Source organism: Vipera ursinii (genome assembly GCF_947247035.1).
Source record: "Vipera ursinii genome assembly, chromosome: Z".
In the NCBI taxonomy this organism is placed as follows: Eukaryota; Metazoa; Chordata; class Lepidosauria; order Squamata; family Viperidae; genus Vipera; species Vipera ursinii.
In genome coordinates, this window is record NC_139517.1 from 10,113,831 (window position 1) to 10,135,678 (window position 21,848).

The 21,848-nt window shown below is 43.5% G+C and overlaps 3 protein-coding genes across 4 annotated transcripts in view; 2 read left to right on the forward strand and 1 right to left on the reverse strand.

Moving 5' to 3' along the window:
* LOC310649375 (uncharacterized protein) overlaps positions 1-21,848 on the forward strand; it is a 403,049-nt gene that overhangs the window by 41,491 nt on the left and 339,710 nt on the right. The gene's annotated exons all lie outside the window — the stretch shown is intronic.
* SDR39U1 (short chain dehydrogenase/reductase family 39U member 1) lies at positions 3,698-15,748 on the reverse strand. The gene is made up of 6 exons (XM_083377788.1): positions 15,708-15,748; positions 12,132-12,238; positions 9,416-9,498; positions 7,240-7,361; positions 4,994-5,137; positions 3,698-4,319 (listed from the first exon to the last, which is right to left on the reverse strand). Exons 1-6 carry the CDS (start codon positions 15,721-15,723, stop codon positions 3,904-3,906), a joined length of 888 nt encoding a protein of 295 aa, XP_083233914.1. The 5' UTR covers positions 15,724-15,748; the 3' UTR covers positions 3,698-3,903.
* Positions 15,900-21,477, forward strand: EMC4 (ER membrane protein complex subunit 4). 2 transcript variants are annotated; one of them, XM_083377813.1, is made up of 6 exons: positions 15,900-16,048; positions 19,429-19,520; positions 19,621-19,735; positions 19,859-20,012; positions 20,697-20,857; positions 21,175-21,429. In XM_083377813.1, the coding sequence occupies exons 2-6, from the start codon at positions 19,435-19,437 to the stop codon at positions 21,208-21,210; spliced, it is 552 nt and encodes a 183-aa protein (XP_083233939.1). In that variant the 5' UTR covers positions 15,900-16,048; positions 19,429-19,434; the 3' UTR covers positions 21,211-21,429. The 2 variants fall into 2 exon arrangements, with proteins under 2 accessions (XP_083233939.1, XP_083233938.1); XM_083377812.1 differs by lacking the exon at positions 15,900-16,048 and adding an exon at positions 17,681-17,823 and having other exon boundaries at positions 21,175-21,477.

The following is a 21,848-nucleotide window of genomic DNA, read 5'->3' on the forward strand; positions in this document are numbered from 1 at the left end:
ATGAAGGGAGGGAGAGGGAGGGAAGGAGAGGAAGGAAAGAAAGAAAGAGAGAGAGAGAGAGAAAGAAAGAAAGAAAGAAAGAAAGAAAGAAAGAAAGAAAGAAAGAAAGAAAGAAAGAAAGAAAGAAAGAAAGAGGAAGGAAGGAAGGAAGGAAAGAAGGAAGGAAGGAAAGAGAAAGAAAGAAAGAAAGAAAGAAAGAAAGAAAGAAAGAAAGAAAGAAAGAAAGAAAAAGAAAGAAAGAAAGAAAAAGAAAGAAAGAAAGAAAGGAAGGAAAGAAAGAAAGAGAGAGAGAGAGAGAGAGAGAGAGAGAAAGAAAGAAAGAAAGAAAGAAAGAAAGAAAGAAAGAAAGAAAGAAAGAAAGAAAGAAAGAAAGAAAGAGGAAGGAAGGAAGGAAGGAAGGAAAGAAGGAAGGAAGGAAGGAAGGAAGGAAAGAGAAAGAAAGAAAGAAAGAAAGAAAGAAAGAAAGAAAGAAAGAAAGAAAGAAAGAAAGGAAGGAAGGAAGGAAGAAAGAGAGAGAGAGAGAGAGAGAGAGAGGAGGGAGATGCTTGGAGCTCTTTCCTGCCATCCCATCCCAGTTTCCTGCTGACTGCGCTACTCCCGCCATTGGTCTCTGCAGCCTGCCTTAGCCTTTGGATTGCTCCCTGCCACAACTCGTTTTGCTATACTTTTTCCTCATTCTCTTTGGTTCTTCTTCGCCATGGACCTGCAGCCGTTTCTAAGCCTCCCTCCCACCGAATGGAACTAAGCGTAAAGCAAAGGACGCCTGAATACTGTTCCTCCAATGATTATCCTACTTCAGAGCCATTAAGTGGAGATGCTGGTTAAGGCAGAAGGAAAGGAGAAGAAGGGGCAGCCAGCAGCCATGTGAATGCGGTTACAGAGGCTTGGAAGCCGTGAAGAAACCATGTTAGGGACAAACCGTCAAGGAGAAAAATCTGCCTACAGGTAGTCCTTGCCTTACGACCACAAATCGATCCCCAACATTTCTCTTGCTAAGCGAGACATTTGTTAAGTGTGTTAAGTGTTAAGTGTGTTTTGCCCCATTTTACGACCTTTCTTGCCACGGTTGTTAAGTGAATCACTGCAGCTGTTCAGTTAGCAACAGGGATGTTCAGCGAATCTGGCCCTTATTGCCCTGTACACCGCCCTGAGAATGAATGAATGAATGAATGAATGAATGAATGAATGAATGAATGAATAAATAAATAAATAAATAAATAAATAAATAAAAGTCTAAATGCTATTGCTGTTGATCTGTATCTGGAAGCTCAGAAGCTTCCTTTTAGCTGCAGGCAGAGGCCGTCCAAAATCACCCCAGAAAGCATTTAAGTAAATAAATATATTCTGCCTCTTTAATAGTACTGAGATAACTACATGGGCATGTCCAGAAGGTGACCAAAACGTGATCCCACCTCAAAACAGACTTCAGTGGTTAATAAAATATTTGAAGGGGAAAAAAAACCCTAACATAATAAACCAGACAAGCACATCCGGGAGATTGTTGAACACACAAGGACCTTTACAAGACAGAAGTCAGGAGAACTGATTTGCTTAACCATGATTTACTGAACAATCTCACAAAGCGAAAAGCAAGTAAACCGCAGTACATATTGGGCTAAGTCAAAGACTGGGGCGGAAGAGATTCTAAGTCAAGAGCAGACCTGTGGCTTGGGGAAAAGATCAGACTCAGAAGCTACGGAGCCAATGAAGCTCATGCGATGTAGGATCTCCTGCCAGTCCCGCCTCTGGCAAGCCACTGCATCCTTGGCTGTGGAGATTGTCAGTCATCCAGATCCCGCTTGTCCCAAAGGTGCTTTATCAGACGGTGGCTTTTCCTTGAAGATCTTTCGCCATCTCATCCAAGAAGATTCTTCGGTTCTGACTGAATGAGGGAGGATGGAAGGGTTTATATTCCTTGCAGTCCTCCTAGATTCGCGGCTTACTCTGGAAGATCATATAGTGGCTGTGACTAGGGGGGCTTTCGCCCAGGTTCGCCTGGTGCGCCAGTTGCGGCCCTCTCTAGACCGGGATGCCCTGTGTACGGTCACTCATGCGCTCGTGACCTCTCGTCTGGACTACTGCAACACTCTCTACATGGGGCTTCCCTTGAAGACCATTCGGAGGCTCCAGCTGGTACAGAATGCAGCCGCGAGAGTTGTCTTGGGAGTTTCCTGGTACTCCCATGTTACACCTTTGCTCCGTGAGCTGCATTGGCTACCAGTTGTCTTCCGAGTGAGATTCAAGGTTTTGGTAATGGTTTTCAAAGCCCTACATGGCATGGGTCCAGAGTACCTCGGGGATCACCTGCTGCCGGCGTCAACTTCCCTCCGCCCTGTGCGTTCCCACAGAGAGGGCCTCCTCAGGGTGACACCAGTCAGAGAATGTCAGCTGGTGGCCCCCAGGGGGAGGGCCTTCTCTGTGGGCGCCCCGGCTTTATGGAATCAGCTGCCGGTTGAGCTCCGGATGGCACCTGACCTTCGCTCCTTCCGACGCGGTCTGAAGACCTACCTATTTGAACAAGCCGGCCTGGCCTGATGGGGGATGTGCTGGGGTTTTTATTGTGGATTTTTATATTATTCTATTGTTTTTAGCTCGGGCTCTTATTTAATTCTTTTTTTAATTTTTGTATTCTGTATTTTTATATGTGCCCTGTTCACCGCCCTGAGGGAGAAGGGCGGTATACAAATATAATAAATGAAATGAAATGAAATCTGGTCGTTCGCACTCTTTCTGAGAGTCGTTGAGGCCGCTGGGAGGTTTGTTTGTGCCCTCAGGGTCACCTGAATAGCGCAAACGGGTGTTGAACTTTCTTGGAACGGCTGAAAGGACTGTTGTAAACAGGAGATAGCTAGTGTCGTATCTTCTTCCTCTGTTGACAGAATGCTATACAATCTTAATGCAAATGGCCTCTTTGACCCCTCTTTCAAACCAGCAGTCTTCTAGGTCCAGACTTCGCTGTCTTCAAAAGATACGACACCACCTATCTCCTGTTTTCAATACAGTCCTTTCAGGAGTCCCAATAAGGTTCCACACCCATTTGCACTATTCAGGTGACCCTGAGAGCATAGATAAACCTCCAAGTGGCCTCAACAACTCTCAGAATGAGTTCTAACAGTCAGATGGCTGCAGGGAACATAAAGCCTTCCATCCTCCACCATTCGGTCAGAACTGAAGAAGCTTCTTGGATGAGAAGCGAAACATCTTCAAGGAAAAACGAAGCCCAGTTGCCTTTAGGGAAAAAAAAAACACCTTTGGGACCACTGCCTCCTTTGTTTTCTCTTGTGGTCGGCAAGCCCAGCATCTTAACCTCTAGGCCACCGCACTGCCCCCCCAAAATAAAAATAAAAATACATTGCAAAGTTCACCCAACATGGGAATCCGCAACTGGCATTCTCCATTCAAAGACTAGCGCATTGTTTCACAGATACTATAACATTTTGCTGCCCGTCCAAATAATCGTTCAGTTGGTGTAGGACAGGGGTAGGCAACCTCGGCTCTTTTATGACTCATGGACTTCAACTCTCAGAATTCCTGAGTCAGCTATGCTGACTCAGGAATTCTGGGAGTTGAAGTCCATGAGTCATAAAAGAGCCGAGGTTGCCTACCCCTGGTGTAGGAGAACCTCTAGAAGAAAAGATGGAAGACCTAACATCCACAAGAGGAATCACCGCAAACTACTCCTCTTCTCACAGCACTGTTTCCACCATGACATAGATTTTATTCTCTTGAAAGAAGCCAACCTTTTTGGACAGAGCAACTTCCTGACTTGGGAAACTCCAGTGCTCAAACAAACCTACGGAATTACAAAAACCAACCTACTGACAAGACTGAGCGTGCGCCTACCCAGCAAGTATTAGACAAAACGGAAATACGGTGACGTGCGGCCTCCTCACACCTCTCAGGTCAATCTAAGATATCCTGGAGAGCAGAGGAAAGATCGGGGAATGCAAACGTGTAGCCGCTCTCGAGAGTCCTCTTGGGGACCACCCGCTGCCCTTCAAGCAGCATGGTGCTTCGCTCAGAGCCAAAAACGGCTTTCACTACGAAACCCGGCAGAGGCAAGAAGGCTGGACGTTTGAGCACCGACCCCATTGCTCGGGCAAAGTCCTCGTTTGTGGTGTCAACTGCAGACGGCGAGACACCGTTTAAGATGCCCCTCAGGCCTTCTTTCTGCAGGGAATGGGTCACAATTCCTGCCAGGTCTGCTACGTGGATCCATGGGAAAGGCTGGTGTCCAGAAGCAATGGGGCCTCCCAGGCCAAGACGGAAAGGCCATATCATCTGGCTAATGGCACCGCCATCTTTGCCCAGCACAGCACCTTAAAGCAAATAGAGGTATAGTTACATAGTTACAAAGTGTTATTTCACATAGGCTTCAGTTACACACTGGCCTATGATCTGGTTCTCTGAAGACGCCCCAATGGAACGGGTCTCTTATAAACACACCAAGCTAGAAAACTGGAGTTTATTGACATGGTGCGCACCAAGCAAGCTACACTGTGGCTTAATGTGTATGTGACACCAGCCACAAGTTATTCCAGTTATTTTTGAGGTAAGAAGAAAGAGATGTGCTTGGTATTGTTCCTCATCAGGGAAAACAAAGACAACAACATGAGCCGTGATGGCGCAGTGGTTAGAGTGCAGTACTGCAGGCTACTTCTGTTGACTGCCGGCTGCCAGCAGTTCGATTCTAACTGGCTCAAGGCTCACTCAGCCTTCCATCCTTCCGAGGTCGGTAAAATGAGGACCCAGATTGTTGGGGGCAATAGGCTGACTCTGTAAACCGCTTAGACCAGTCTGTAAAGCACTATGAAGTGCTACATAAGTCTAAGTGCTATTGCTATTTGTGACCTAAAGCCACAAGAATGAGGTGTTGCACTGAATGAGAATTGAATTTTGTAGACCATGCAGTACACAAAAAGTCTCTTCAAAGCAGAAGTTTGGAATTTGTAGTCTACAAATAAATGTTCCCACATTGCGCATCCTCTCTTACCAGATCTCACTACCACTTGGCGAGTAGCTTCACTAGGAATTTTAGCTGCTTCTTCCCAAGAAGTCACCAAGCGCGAGAAGAAATCAAAGTCTCCACCTGGACTTTCTTCAGTGTATTTGGTGGTGTGGCTGGGCCGGTAATATCCTGGAGGAGATATTATACAGTGATTTTTTTATGGAACTGTACTCCATGCAAATATTTTATAGCGCTTCAGACGACCACCCATCTTTTAGAATTGAACTTTGGAATACATCTACCAAAATATTTTGAGACATACTTTTCCCCAAAACAAGCTGCAGAGATTATTACTCACTTAGTTCAAGAATACAGAAACTAGCTCTTTTTGAGGTTTCCAAAACATATCTTGACTTAATCACTATTCGTACCTATTCTTTTTTTTAACGCAGGATTGGAAACCTTTAACCCTCCAGATATTGGTGCTCTACAATTCATAACAGCATGGAGCGTCCTTAATACAGAATATAGGACCTGGAGTTCATGAACGACCCTGTAACCCCTTCCCTATGGATGGTGCCAGGGCAACTCAAGCGTTTACTGGCCAGATGCCCTTCCTGACACCTACACAGAGTTCACAGCAGATAATTACTCACTGAGGCCAGAAAGAGAAATATCTGACACTACCTAATCACAACCTCCTGATTTTAAGGCGAGACCTCCACCTCTAGCCCACCTCCCCACTCCCAAGCGCTCCTGTATTATTTACTTAGCTATAAATTCCTTTGACCCACATCACACACTAAAAGCTTGTTTGCTTAATCACATTTTTGTTGATTGGTGTTTGAACACCGTACTGCAGCGGTCCCCCAGCCCAGCATGTGTGTGTGGGGGAGAACCTGTGGGTGGCAGGAGCATGCATGTGCACATAGCTCCATTTGGATGGAGTTTCACACACGAGCAGAGGGTGCTTGCATTCCTGCATGAAGCTCCATTTGCATGAGTAGCAGGCACTTGCGCACGAAGCTCCACTCGTGTGTAGAGGGCAATTGTGCTCACGTGCAAAGCTCCATTCACGTGAATGGAAATTTGCATGCTAGCGCAAGCACAGCAATTTGTAGAAGCATCAGACACACGCACTTCCCCATTTCTCACATGGCCCAGTTTTGAACAGGCCATGGCCCAGTAGTGGTCTACGGCCCGGGGGTTGGGGACCCCTGCCCTACAGCCCAAATCATGACTTAAACTGTAATGGCTGTATTCACTGAACCACCATCTACTTCAAACGACTTTAGCCAAGTTTTGACTTTTCTACCTCACTGGCACGCTTCCCTCTCCGATGCCATCTTTTGCAATCAATCCTCAATTAGCCCTAAACCCCAAAGGAAAAAACGCATCCATTTCAAGCAGACCCTAATACAGTGTTTTTCAACCTTGTCAACTTCAAGATGTGTGGACTTCAACTCCCAGGATTCCCCAGCCAGCCATGCTGGATGAAGAATTCTGGGAGTTGAAGTCCACACCTCTTGAATGTTGACAACGTTGACGAACGCTGCCCTAATATATTAAGGCTGCTTGTCAACATTCTTTCACTACAATCTTCACACTGACTGGTCAGAATGTTTGTGAATATTCAACGGAAACCAGCCATAAGGTCAATGGTTTTAAGGCTCTTGATGTAGACACATAATTTTATTTGTTGCTATATAAGCAAAATTGCTGCTCAATGGCTGAAAGTTCTTAACATGAATTGTTTTAAAAGAAGTTTCCATCAAAGCTGAGAGACTACATTCAGATCCCCAAACCCTTTTCCTATTACAGGTAATCCTTGACTTATAACAGTTCATTTAATGACCATTTGAAGTTACAACGGCACTGGAAAAAAGTGACCTATGAACGTTTTCACACTTACAACTGTTGTGGCATCCCTGTGATCCCATGATCCAAGATTCAGACACTTGGCAACTGACTCGTATTTACGACGGTTGCAGTGTCTCTGGGTCATGCGTTCACCTTTTGTGACCTTCTGACAAGCAGAGTCCATGGGGAAGGCAGATTCGCTTAACAACCATGTTACTAACTTAACCAACTGCAGTGCTTCGCTTCACAACCTGTGGCAAGAAAGTTGGTAAAGTGGGGCAAAACTCACTCAACAAACGTCTCCCTCAGCAACGGAAATTTTGGGCTCAGTTGTGGTCGTAAGTTGAGGACTACCCGTACTTACACTCACTACTTACTTACAGTCAAAGCGACAGCAAAAAAAAGTTACATGACAGCACTGTGGTTAATACCTATGCCGGTGACAAGGACCCAGGCCTGAGGTGGGTGTTCAGCATCTCTGATGGCTTTCGCCAAGGACTTTGTGGTCTCTACGCGGCTGGAAATGACCTCCTGACGGAAGGCATCATTCCACCTGCAGAAGCCCCCAAAGACATCAGTCTTTCAAAGATACGTCTTGTCCTTCCAGTAACATTGCCTATTTTCAGTAACTAACAGAATGCAGCCCTCCCCCGCCACACACACACACACACTAGCATTTGGCATGCAGCAACTTTGAAGCACAGCTCCTGAAGTTGCTTGCAGACCTCAGCTGTTTTGGAGGCTTTTGAAGGGTAATTTTTAGACCAGACATGTCAAACACAAGGCCCGGGGGCCGGATCCGGCCCGCAAAGTGGTTTCATGCGGCCCGCGAAGCCATCCTGGAAACAGTGAGGGAACAGCCCCCACTGCCTTGGCCCTGGCCCAGAGACCCTCCTCCTGCCAGAGACCCTCAGATCCGGCCCACTCCTGCCCAGGCCCCCATAGGCACCCTTCATGCGAACGATGTAGAGCTGGCCACGCCCACCCAGTAGGCCATACGCACTCTAGCCACGCCCACCCAGTAGGCCACGCCCACCCTGGCCATACCCACCCGGCCCCCTGAGGGCAACCGCAATGCTGATGCGGCCCTCAATGAAATTGAGTTTGACACGCCTGTTTTAGACTCTCCCTGATCGGGGTGGGTCATAAAAACTGAAGAAATGCCAGTCCCTTCAGTTAGTAATTGAAGAGCCACAGCCCAGGGAAAAAACACTTCAGGGATCTCTCCCTGAAGGCCATCTTCATTGGAAGCCTATTTTCACAACCTTAAGTCTACTGAGCGTTCCAGCCAGAAAAAAAATGTCTTTCTAGCAAAACCCCTCTGATTGCCTTGCGTGGCATCAAAGAACTTGCGTCTTCTAGAAATCAAGAGTTTGATCTCTCTGCATAGAATTGGAGGAAGAAAGAAAGGCCTTTGGTTTCCTGCAGGTAAATGACAACCCATCAAGGTTGGATAGAGATACCCTGACTGATTACAGAGGACTTTAACCCTATTGTTGTTGTTAGCTGTGAAGTCGTGTCCGACCCATCGCGACCCCATGGACAACGTTCCTCCAGGCCTTCCTGTCCTCTACCATCTTCTGGAGTCCATTTAAGCTCACGCCTACTGCTTCAGTGACTCCATCCAGCCACCTCATTCTCTGTCGTCCCCTTCTTCTATTGCCCTCAATCTTTCCCAGCATTAGGCTCTTCTCCAGTGAGTCCTTCCTTCTCATTAGGTGGCCAAAGTATTTGAGTTTTAGCTTCAGGATCTGGCCTTCTAAAGAGCAGTCAGGGTTGATCTCCTCTAGGACTGACCGGTTTGATCGCCTTGCAGTCCAAGGGACTCACAGGAGTCTTCTCCAGCACCACAGTTCAAAGGCCACAATTCTTTGGCACTCAGCCTTTTTTATGGTCCAGCTTTCACTGCCATACATTGAAACTGGGAAGACCATAGCCTTGACTATACGCACTTTTGTTGACAGGGTGATATCTCTGCTTTTTAGTGTGCTGTCTAGATTTGCCATGGCTTTCCTCCCAAGGAACAAGCGTCTTTTCTCTAACAGGTCATAAGGGTTACAAAGGCAATGACGTTCAGCTTGCGAGCTGAATCTTTTTTGCCATATACAAGATCCTTTTCTTTTCTTTTTTCATTTCAACTAAATTAAATATTGGAAATGAAATTATGAAATGGGACATTCGGTCCAGTGTGTGTTTTTGTAGGCAGAGAAGCAGAATAGATCAGACCAAGCGTGGTGGGGTGGGAGAAGTTGGCAATTGAAAAAGAAATTTGAAAATGGCTGGATTATGTCAGGATCGGCAGATAATAATAATAATAGTAATAATAATAATAATAATAATAATAATAATAATAATAATAATAATAATAATAATAATAATATCATCATCATCTTCCTACAAATATGTCTAGTCCAGAGGTCTCCAAACATGGCAGCTTTAAGATTTGTGAACTCAGCCAGCATGGAACTCTGGGATTTGAAGTCCACAAGTCTTAAAGTTGCCAAGTTTGGAGACTTGGAGATTATTATTATTATTAACAGTTGCAGAATCTGAGTAAACCACATTAGTGTCCTGCAGCTGACCCTGTCCAAAATGATTGAGACTTACCTCTGCAAAGGATTGAGGACATTTACTCCAGCCAGGTTGACCACTCCTTCACAGGAAGGCAGGCCTACACGGGAGAGTTCGTCCTAGAAACGAAAACACAAGCTCGGGGGTTTTTCTCAGGTTATTTTTTTCCCCTCTTTCAAACGTATATTACTATATCACCGTAATTAACACAAAGAAAAAGCTGCTGCGTCTGCAATAGTATTAGCAATACACGGAAACATCGAATCAATTATTGCTGAAGGAATAAGAGAAAATCTAGAAAAATATTATGAGCAGAACTTTCCAGATATGACAAAAGTCTTCCATCTTGCTTATTTGCAAAAAAAGAAACCCTAAACCTAATTTAAATCTGACAAACAAATGCATTTTGACAGCCTTCCCAGATAAACCAGACAGGAAACACAATTGTATGACCTAATTATACTTTATTATAAGGCTACATTAATAGAATCTTGCAAATAAGCAACGCTGTGGCTTAGTGGTGAAGATGTTTGCCTCCTACTCAGAAGGTTGAGAGTTCAAGCCCAGGTAATGCAGATATTTCTCTCCCAGGGCACAAAGAAAAAAAAAACTGCCACAAACAAACGCTCTGTTCTATCTAGTCACCCGATTCTACCCCCGAATTAAGGGATTACAAGATCATAAAAAGGGAGTTTATTAATAGAATCTTGCAAGTCTGAAGGTACAAGCGCTTTTAACTGTTTGATCCATTAAGATGGGTTTTTCCTAAATGGCTCCTGTCTTTCTGATCTGATGGTTGCTACAAATGAAATGTAATTTCTTTCTAAGGTTGTATAATAATCATTTTAGCGAACTCTCCACAGTTGAAAAGGGTACATTTTTCTACCTTATCCCAAATACTCAGAACAGAAATAGAAAGAAAACTAGACAGAAAACGTTACCCAACATGTCCAAAATATACAAGCAATTTTTTGTGGTTGATTTCCAGGTGACATTAATGGATAGTCTCACATTATTTAAAGGAACTCTCCATTGGCAAATGTTAATTGTTAAAGGCAATCTGCAATCTATTTTACATGTCATCTGCATAGCCACCTTGATTTCTAGCTTTCCTTCCTTTGTCCTTGCTCCCCAATTTAAATTCTACACCAGTCTAGTTGCTCCATTGCATCGGGTGAAGCGAGCTCCACTATGGTTCATAAAAGCTTAAACCTTTTAATAATTATTATTAGATTGAAAAGGTATTCTTAGAGTCCTTCTGATTTCTGCCTTCTATAGACTAAATCAATTCTCATCCTACGATACGTTAGAGGTTATATTCTTAACTACAGATAGTCTTCAACCTATGAGCATAAATTGAGTGCAACATTTCTGTTGCTAAGTGAGACAGCTGTTATGTGAGACAGCTGTTATGTGACTTTGGCCCCACTTTAGGACCTTTCTTGCCATAGCTGTTAAGTGAATCACAGCAGTTGTTAAGTTAGTAACATCATCATCATCATCATCATCATCATAACAACAACAATAGTCACCCTGGTAACCCAGATCCCCATGTTTGTTCTAGTATAGTTGTCTTCAATTCGATCTGGGCTTCTTATAATAATAATAATAAAGTTGGAAGGGACCTTGGAGGTCATCTAGTCCAACCCCCTGGTCAGGCAGGAAACCCTATACCATTTCAGACAAATGGCTGTCCAGTCTCTTCTTAAAAACTCCCAGCGTTGGAGCATTCACCACTTCTGGAGGCAGGTTGTTCCACTGGTTAGTTTTTCTAACTGTCAGGAAGTTTCTCCTTAGTTCTAGGTTGCTTCTCTCCTTGACTAGTTTCCATCCGTTGCTTCTTTGTCCGGCTTTCAGGTGCTTTGGAGAATAGCTTGTTAAGTGAATCTGGTTTCCCCCTTGACTTTGCTTGTCAGGTCACAAAAAGGGATGACACAGCTCTCGGTAATGGCAACCATCATAAATACGAGTCGGTTGCCATCTGAATTTTGATCATGTGACCATTGGCATACTCCAACCGTCCTAAGTGTGAAAAAATGGTCATAGGACACTTTTTTCAGTGCCGCTGTAACTTCGAACGGTCACTAAACAATCTGTTGTAACGCGAGGACTACCTGTATTCATTTCAACTACAAATGGCTCATGCATTCCCCAGCATTAACTTTGCTGTCCCCACCTACAGCGAATGAGCACCCAAACAAGCTGTTCTGTTCTTTGTCACTGGATCTTAGCGTTCAACGGGAGAAGCTTTTGTCAGCAAGGAAAGAAATGGCAAGCCTCTAGTCCTTCTTGGTACATTTTTTGATGTTGCCAATTGTCTGTTGATTCAATACACTTTGACCATTTCTACCTCCGTATCATCCTCATCCCATTCAAAAAAAAAGTTTTTATTAAGGCTAGAAGAATCTTTTTTCTGGAGTCTTCTCTGGAACAGCTGTAAATCTGAAATAAAATTTATTTTCTCTCTGCTCCAGTAATGCCAGATTGTCTAAGTCCTTCTCCGTCTCTTTGTTCATTATTTCTTTTACTTCCTAAAATTTCCACTTTGTCCTTAATTCATCTAACTTCTCTCGTAAGCTGCCCTATAGATTCTTCAGGTTTTTCTGTAACTTTGTCCTCCATCTCTCCTCTTCATCTATACAAACCTTTCCTCCACCGTCACTTCAGAAGAAATTAAATTGCAACCGTCCAGTCTGGAATGCATTTAAAAATATCCTTCTAAGTTTCAGCTTGTCTTAAGCCCATCCCTTACCCAAGTTAATCGGTTCTTTCCAGGCTGACGAGAAATAAAGGTGACTTCATGGCCTTGGCTTCTTAGCACCCGGCTTAAGTTTCGGCCAATAAATCCAGTCCCGCCACCTAAATTACATTCAAAAAGAGATGATGGAATAGTGAATGAGACAGTTAAAACAACCGCAATCCTGTTGAGAAATTATTTCTCTGTTAAGCTCATATCCTGCTTTTACTCCAGGGAGCTTGTTTTGGCTTACTTGGGAACACATAAGATTGCGCTGAAAAAAGATGCACCCTTTAAGTTTCTTTTGCTTAATATTCAATCTAAGTTTCCCAACTGCCCTCCCTTCAAATCAATGTGACTATGTTATATTTTAGATATTTTTATTCATTATTTCTATAAATAACTCAAGACAGTGAACATATCTAATGCTCTTTCCTCCTCTGCTTTTCTCCAGAGCGACAACCTTTTGAGTTGGGTTGGGCTAAGAGAGAGGGACTGGGCCAAAGTCCCTCAAATGGCTTTCATAATAAGTTAAAGTTTATTGAATTTATATACCGCCCTTTTCCCGTAGGACTCAGGGCGGTTTACAAGGTATTTAAAAACGTTAATACAATACAAAAGTTAAAAACAATTAAAAATAATTAAATTTGATCCCTGAAAAATATAAAACCCCCAATTAAAAACTCTCAGCCTGGGCCGGAAAGCTCAAAGAGCCAGGTCTTCAGGTCCCGGCGGAATGAACAAAGGTCGGGGGCAGTCCTAAGCTCTACGGGCAGCTGGTTCCAAAGGTCAGGCGCACCCACTGAGAAGGCCCTCCCCCCTGGGTATTGTCCGCCGGCAATCTTTTACCGGCGGTACCCTGAGAAGACCCTTCCTGTAGGAGCGCACTGGACGAAGGGAGCTTGATGCCGGAAGCAGGTGTTCCCTCAGATATCCTGGACCCAAGCCATTTAGGGCTTTATAGGTCATCACCAGCACCTTGAATCTCACCCGGAGGGCAACCGGAAGCCAATGCAGCTCGCGGAGTAGAGGTGTGACATGGGAGTATCGGGAAACCCCCATCACAACTCGCGCGGCCGCATTCTGCACCAGCTGAAGCCTCCGAGTGGTCCTCAAGGGCAGCCCCATGTAGAGAGCGTTGCAGTAGTCTAACCGGGAGGTCACAAGCGCATGGGTGACTGTGCGTAGGGCATCTCGGTCCAGGTAGGGTCGCAACTGGCGCACCAGGCGATAAGGTGGAATTGGAACTCATAGCCTCCTGGTTTCTAGCCAGATGCCTTGATCACTAGACCAAATTGGCTTAAGTTTAGTTGTAATTTTAGTTCATTAAAGCTTATGTTCCTCATCTTCAGAGTTCTCAAGGAGATTGTCTGTTTCCTAAAATCTGAATATCCCATTCAATAAATCCAACAGCTTTCTTTCCTTATGGCAAGCGACTCACTTCCTTAAAAACCCAACAAAGCAAACAAAAAAATTGGGGGAAGTTGTTTGGGTCACCCACAAAAAAAGGAATGGAAATGTTCTATTGGGGGAAGAGGTTTTTGTTATTATTATTAAATTGCTATAGCCACCCAGTTTACAATTCAAAAAATATATTACAAGTAAAATACTAAAATGTTATAAAACAAAAGAATGAAAAAATAGAAAAAAAAAATCCAAATTAAATGGATTTTAGCCACGCAGCCTGGAAACTGGGTTCTTAACACATTCAACCCAAGTACATAGTTTTTAGGGCCCTACGAAAGGCTAAAAGGTTTGGAGTCATTCTAATCTTCAAAGGGAGGATATTCCATAGAGCAGGAGCCACTGTCAAAAAAGCCCATCTTCTAGTACCCACCACTCGACACTCTTTGGTTGGCGTATACCTAAATAGGTTATGAGAATTTTTTAAACTTTTTTTTCCTTGAAGGAAGCATTGCTAAGATTGTCCCAATCGTCCTTTCAAAAAGGTCTTTGATTTTTCTTGGAAGACGTTTCACTTCTCATCCAAGAAGCTTCTTCGGTTCTGACTAACTGGTGGGGAATGGAGAGGATTTATACAATTTGTTTCCATTTGCCACCAGTTCATTAGAACTGAAGGAGCATCTTGGATGAGAAGTGAAACGTCTTCCAAGAAAAATCAAGGAAGTCCAGCGGCCTTTTTGAAAGCAACTTTGGGACAAACATGACGTAGAATAGATGACCGAGAACCTCCATAGACATTCCTAAGATTAAAATGATTGGGTGATTGAAGCCAACTACCAGGAACATCTGAAGTCACGGAGCTAGCCATAGGGGTTTTGTGGGGGTTTTTTGGTCACACCTGCACATGCCTCAGCCAGTAGGATTCTGTTTATTGGACTGACCAGTAGAATAGAGGGAGATTCTTGCAGCAAATGAGGATTTTTAACAGCTTTGGATTCTCAAGAGGAAGGAAGGGAAAAGTCAGGCAATGCATTACTAGTGAGCCAGTTTGGTGTGTTAGCTAAGGCATCAGGGTAGAAACCAGGACATCAGAAATCCCAGATCTGCCTTAGGCACAAAGCCAGCTAGGTGACCTTGGACTAGTCATTTTTCTCGCAGCTGTAGGAAAGAGGAGGACCCAGATTGTTGGGGGCAGTTAAGCTGACTTTGTAATAATGCCGCTTGGGTGGGGTGTATGAAAGCCCTAATAAGCAGGCATATACATAGAATGAAGGCTACTGCTAAGCTTGTAAGCCGCCCTGAGTCTTCGGAGAAGGGCGGGATATAAATGGAATTAAAATAAATAAAATAAATAAATAAATAAGGACAAGCCACCTTCCAGAAAACAAACAACTGCCAAGAAAGCTGCAGAGATTCATCCAGGTGGTTACCAGCAAATCAACACTGACTGGAAGGCAGAGAATTAAATGAAAAACAAAAACATTATTGAGGGGAGAACTCCTGTCTTTCTTCTGCAAAGAAAAGTAACACCAGCTGCCTGCAATTAGTGCAGGTTCGAGTCCCACCAGGCTCAAGGTTGACTCAGCCTTCCATCCTTCCGAGGTAGGTAAAATGAGGACCCAGATTGTTGGGGGCAATAAGCTGACTTTGTAATAATGCTGCTTGGGGGGGGGGGGGCGAAAGCCCTAATAAGCAGGCATATACATAGAATGAAGGCTATTGCTAAGCACATTGATTTGTGCTTTAGATTGTAAGCCGCCCTGAGTCTTGGGAGAAGGGCGGGATATAAATGGGATTTTTTTAAAAAAAAAAACCCTCCCTTTTCTCTTTGATAGATGCATATCCCACCCTTCCTGAAGGCAGCATCCCTAGCAAGGAAGCAGGTTGAGAAAAGCACCTGTCCCAAACTGAAGGTAGACCTGAACCCTCCCCCAAGTCCTTATCCAATGCCTTTCAACTCCTCGGACGGGACCCACATTCCTCAAAGAGGAATCTCCCGTTCACCCTTTGCACATATCTCGCGTATTGACCGCAGTTCAAGGTGGCGATAATCCTGCACCCTAATTGCAATTGCAACAACAACAACAACAAAAAACCAGAGCAACCCCGCAACAAAGAAAACAGTCGTTCCTCCCCATTGCAAAGGGGCGCTCTTCGGCTCTTAAAGCCAGAGCGACCACCACTCACCGATTAAGACTCTCATGGTTTAAGCAACTCCGGGCGCATGCGCAAGAAGCCTCTGAATCAAAGAGACGAGACGGAGTGAGGCACAGACCGGTCTTCCGGGAGGACCGAGGCGCTTCACCGGAAATAAGCTGAGAGAGGGAAGGGGGTGTCTCTCTAGATTTGAATCCTCTCTGATGAAACTCTTCCGCGGGAGGAATTTGGAGCAGAGGAGACTTAAGAATTCAGAAACGAAGGAAGGAAGCAAGGGACGTAGCGTTGCTCGTGACGTCATCAGAGGTGGACCGTGTGGCGCAGAGCCGTGACGAAAAAGCCGGAGACAGCTGCTGCAGCTTTTTCGAACCGTGAGTGTAAACGCTTTTTTTCCCCCTGGGGCTTTGCGGGTGGACTACAATTCCCAGGCTTCCCGGCCTTGTTAGGGTTGGGGTTTTGTTGTGACTTAGAAGCGAGGGGAAAAAAAATTCCCTCCTGGACTTCGCGTTACTTAATCAACGTCTCAAAAGGCTGAAGCTGCCACCTCTCTCACACAGCCTTCCTACTCTTCAGGGACTACAACTCCCAGGCTTCCCAGCAAGGCCAACTACTACTGATGATTTTATTTATTTATTTATTTATGGGACTTATATCCCGCCCTATCTCCCGAGGGACTCAGGGCGGCTAACAACAACAAAACTTAAAGGTCTCTGTACAGTAAATTAAAATTAAAAATTGAAATAAATTAAATAAATTAAAATAAATTAAAATAATGGTTAGGGATCCTGGCCGCTGCAGTCCCCGAGACCTCATAGAGGTTGGAGAAAAGGGATTTATGGCCAGGCATTACAGTTGCAGGGACTACAGGATCGGGAAAAAAAGAGAGTTTTTATTAGAGTTGTGGGACAATAATCTTCTCTTCTGGGGGTCAACTTCACCCCGCATTGGGAAGGAGCAGAACGGCTTGCGTCCAGAAGTTGTGGGTGCTCCAACACTGGAAGTTTTTAAGAAGAGATTGGACAGCCACTTGTCTGAAATGGTATAGGCCAGGTTTCCTGCCTGAGCAGGGGGTTGGACTAGGCCCTTTCCAACTCTGTTATTCTGTTCTTCTTTTTTTTAAATCTTCCTCTCTTCAGGCTACTGCATGGTAGTAGAGGGAGCACCATCTTATATGAGAGAGGAAATTAGAGACACCAATATTCAGAATCTCCCATTTCTGTGCAGAAGCTGTTTCACCATTTGCAATGAACAATTCCCTTTTGTGACTCTTCCCAGATGAACTTGAAAACACTTGGTTTTATGAGTTTCAATGTAGACGGTTACATAAATGCCATTTTATCCTTATCTTTGGAAATTTAGCATTTTTGCATGTGTTAATCTCTAATATGTACATGTTTTACTAGACAAAAATCACTCTGCTTCAGATTTAGAGATAAATATCCTATGTCCAAGACTGCAAGGAGTACATTTTCAGCATAATTCAGCAGTGTACTTCAAAAACTCTAAATGTTTCTGATAAATGATGAGCAAATGCTTTTCCTAAAAAATAGACACAGGACTTTTTTTTAAAATATAGACCTGCAACCCTCAGTATATTATGCTGATTATGTATCATGGAGATAGATTCAAATGCATGTTTGATGATATAGCAGCTATACCATTAACCATGCACTTGAATGTATCTCCATGATAAATACTGTAAAGGTAAAGGTTCCCCCGCACATGCGTGCTAGTCGTTTCCAACTCTAGGGGCCGATGCTCATCTCCGTTTCAAAGTCGAAGAGCCAGCACTTGTCCGAGGACGTCTCCGTGGTCATGTGGCTGGCATGACTAGACACTAAAGGTGCACAGAACGCTGTTACCTTCCCAACGTAGTAGTCCCTATTTTTCTACTTGCATTTTTTTTTACGTGCTTTCGAACTGCTAGGTTGGCAGAAGCTGGGACGAGTAACAGGTGCTCACTCTGTTACGCGGCACTCGGGATTCGACCCGCCAAACTGCCGACCTTCTGATCGACAAGCTCAGCGTCCTAACCCACTGAGCCACCGCGTCCCTTTGATAAATACTATACTATAGCTCAAATGGGCTAAGGAAGAGGAGCAGGGAAATGAATCAGAGGGATAATGAATAAGAAAGTCCATACATGGTAAAGACAGCCGAGAAGATCATAAGAAGCTCGCTTCCTGGTCTTCAGGATGCTGCTTATAAGCGCTTATGTGTGCTTAGAGCTCAGAGCATTGTTAGAGACCCCACACACCTACTTTAGGGTCTGTTTCAATTGCTCCCCTCTGGGAGGAGGTTTTGAAGTATTTCTAGCAGGATTACCTGATTCTGTAATAGGTTTGTTCCCTATGCCATCCGTCTGGTAAACTCGAGATTCATTTTTCTTTCCATGCACATGTATAGACAACCCAAACTAGACTGTTGTTTCTCTGTGTCATATGATATATGTTTGTATATGTATAATTCTGTATTTATTTTTGTCATATTTATGTAGTGTATATCAGAAGTGGTGATCCTTTGAGAGCTGTATGCAACAAAATTTCATTTTAATGTGTGTCGATTAGTGTACATTCAAAGTGACAAAGTAGGTTAGGAAGAGCAAGAACTGGATATTATAGAGTATTAGGAAGATGCTAGAATGGATACACAAGGGGCGCAGTGGCTCAGTGGGTTAGGATGCTGAGCTTGTCAATCAGGTGGTCAGCAGTTTGGCTGGTCAAATCCCGAGTGCCATGTAGCACAGTGAGCGCCTGTTACTCGTCCCAGCTTCTGCCAACCTAGCAGTTCGAAAGCACATAAAAATGCAAGTAGAAAATTAGGGACCACTACGGTGGGAAGGTAATAGCGTTCTGTGCGCCTTTGGCATCTAGTCATGCCAGCCACATGACCACAGAGATGTCCTCGGACAAGCGCTGGCTCTTGGGCTTTGAAACGGAGATGAGCACCGGCCCCTAGAGTCGGAAACGACTAGCACGCATGTGCAGGGGAACCTTTACCTTTACCTTTAGAATGTATATAGGAAGTGTCAAAAGAGTTGCCTTGTTGCAGGGTGGTGGTGGTGGTGTGGAATTAAAAGTTCCAAATGAAGTATGGAGAAAGTTAGAGCTGGTTAATCTTGGGTCAATCACTCTCTATCTGAGCCCCAAAGGGTTGTTATGGAGAAAATAGGAAAGAGAAGGGGTATTAGATATTTTCATCACCTTGAGTTTATATATATATAAAAAATAAAGGTGGGATATAAATAATGAATCAATAAAATATTGTATGGGAAGGGTAGGGTAGTTACTTATGTTTTAGGAGAAAATGATGTTGACACTGCTATATCCGAGTTTATGTGAACTGTCAGCTGCTTAGATTTAATTTTAATTTTATTAAATTTATATACCGCCCTTTCCCGAAGGACTCAGGGCGGTTTACAGGGTATTTAAAATCAAACAGTACAAAATACAAAAGTTAAAAAACAATTAAAAAAGATTAAATTATCCCTTAACTAAAAACCTCAGTTACAGATGATCTGTATTAATCATGAAACCAAGAGCTTGCTAGGTTTGGTTCCCAGCTTCCATTGCAATGTTAACCTGGCTAGAGACATTATAATACCTGTTGAAAGGAATGGAGGCAGTGATGCAAGAGGAGGCTTGCAGTTTCTTCAGGATTATGGTATGTGTGACCAAACGGGTCAGGCTGCTCACTTCTTTTAATATTTAATTGAGGGTCTTATTTAGTGTGTGTATTATCTCTTTTACAGGCAACAATGAGCACCGGAGGGGGATTGGTGACCAATCGTGGACGACGTTTCAAGTGGGCCATTGAATTGAGCGGTCCAGGCAGTGGTGGTAGGTAAGTGTCTAGGATAAGCCCCTGTATATGTCTCCTCACATAGGCAATCCACAAATGTTGGGCATGTGCATTTGGATGAGGAATTTCTTTTCTTTGCCAGAGGCCGAAGTGACCGTGGCAGCAGCCAAGGAGACACCCTCTACCCTATAGGCTATTCAGATAAGCAGGTGCCTGACACAAGCGTTCAGGAGACAGATCGCATCCTGGTTGAAAAGGTAATGTCCTGGAGAGAAAATGGATGAGCTGGTCGTAGAAATGCCTATAGCTGTTCAAAACGTAGAACTAGACTGTATAGACTTTGCTTATTGAATTCTATTTTTCTTCCTTAAATGTTTTAGCGCTGCTGGGATATTGCTCTCGGTCCCTTGAAGCAAATACCTATGAACCTGTTCATCATGTATATGGCAGGGAATACAATTTCTATCTTCCCCACCATGATGGTCTGTATGATGGCCTGGAGGCCCATCCAAGCACTAATGTCCATCTCTGCTAGTAAGTCTCTTTGTATCACCATCCAAAGCCTTCTTATATCCCACTTTTTTTTCCATTTTCTCTTTTGTGGGGCTGTTATTCCAACTCGAAGAAAAAAACTGATAGTCTTAGTTGTGTTCCAAAGTACAGTTTGAACAATTTCAAAAATAGGATACTTGGAACGGCTTTCTCTTTTTTTAAAATGGGAATACTGGAACTCTGTTGAGTGGGCAGTTTACACATACAAATAAGTAAATGCTACATACACTAGGTTATGCTAAACTAAGGCAGTCCAGGAACAATAACGTGAATGAGGAACATTTGCTAGATGGATTTGGGACATCTATTCTAGAGGCTTATAAAGAAAAGGGGATTGCTAGGTGCAAAACAATCCCTCTGATTAAGATCCATATCTAGATTTGTGCTTGGCTTCAGAGTTGTCATTAGGACAAAGTGCAAAGCAGCTTAATCTCCAATGGTAAAAATTCACTTAGTAAGATTGACTTTATATTTCCTACTCCTTGATAAATTATGCTTTATATTAGCATTTTAATAACAGATTCCCAAATCTCATTCTGGAAAGATTATTCAGTTGACAACCATATCCCCAAACGGGCTTTTCTACCCAGCGCTATCAGCTAGTGTGCTGTGTAGTGTTTCATAGTTCACAGTGGTACCTTAACTTCTTTTGTATTATCCCCACAGCCTTTAAGCTACTTGAAAGCTCAAGTCAGAAGTTTCTTCAGGGACTGGTGTATTTAATTGGCAACCTGTTAGGATTGGCCTTGGCTGTTTACAAGTGCCAGTCAATGGGGCTGCTGCCAACTCATGCTTCTGACTGGCTGGCTTTTATTGAACCACCTGAGGTAAGTGTGAACTGTATGAACTCTCCTCCCTTGGGTCATCTCACTAGGTTGTGTGTATTGCTGAGGAAAGGGGAAGGTGGTGTACAGGACAGATTTCTTGGATCAAAGCTCTCAAGTCTTTGCCCTCTTAACTTCACAAAAGGGCAGTATTAGACGATTTACAAGAACCCAGATCTAATCCAGGTTTTTAACAATTCTCTTGCTTAGTCTCTGTTTAAACTCTTTTGAGTCTCTGCTAATCCTGTTTAAGGGTAGCCTAATTATCAAATTGCTGACTTGTGGTTTGTGACTCACAGTATTTTCTGTCTTCTGCCTAGCGTATGGAGTATACAGGCGGGGGTCTAATCTTATGACCTGACCCCATTTCCAGAAATCAACTGCTGCTCTAGGTGTCTGCCTTGCTATTGTGAATTATTCTTCCTTCTGTCGACTCCAAAACATGCTGGATTTTAAGTGCATGTTGCTGCATTGTGGAACAGTAGGAAGCATTTACAGAATGTTATCCAGAACAAGGACTGATATGTTTTGGAGGAGCTGAAGCAAAATACTTGCCTTAGTAAATTTCCTCTCTGTTAAAAAGCAAAATAAAAATGTTAACTTTTAAATGTGTTTAGTGTTTCACTGAAGTTCTACCATCAGAAAATCCATTTTCCTATAATATGTATATAATACTAGGAAGTACCCAACATTGCAAGATGACCCAGGTTATATACTGAGTGCTTCACTTATCTGAAAATTATGCAGAAACAGGTGGCCCAGAAAGGCATCTGCAGCACTCCAATCTCAAAGCTAAGAGTTCTAGGCTGAATGCATGTATAGTCTGACCTGAATGTAAAAGTAATTCATTGCTAATTGTAATTCTTGATAAAATTTTGGTTTTGTTATCCTAAAGCCAACTAAAAAGGGTATAGGCATCTGCTGGATGATCTCTTGTATCAATTACATATGAACCATCAACAAAAATTTTTGAAAGCTTCAAGGAGAACAGTGG

Excerpts from the sequence above, each read along its gene's own strand:
- SDR39U1 (XM_083377788.1), bottom strand. Across the intron at positions 7,362-9,415 it reads GTCCTCAATCCTTTGCAGAG|GTGGAATGATGCCTTCCGTC; the intron begins GTAAGTCTCAAT and ends GGGCTTCTGCAG. Across the intron at positions 5,138-7,239 it reads GGTCCTTGTCACCGGCATAG|GATATTACCGGCCCAGCCAC; the intron begins GTATTAACCACA and ends TATCTCCTCCAG.
- EMC4 (XM_083377812.1), top strand. Across the intron at positions 19,736-19,858 it reads ATCGCATCCTGGTTGAAAAG|CGCTGCTGGGATATTGCTCT; the intron begins GTAATGTCCTGG and ends TAAATGTTTTAG. Across the intron at positions 20,013-20,696 it reads ACTAATGTCCATCTCTGCTA|CCTTTAAGCTACTTGAAAGC; the intron begins GTAAGTCTCTTT and ends TTATCCCCACAG.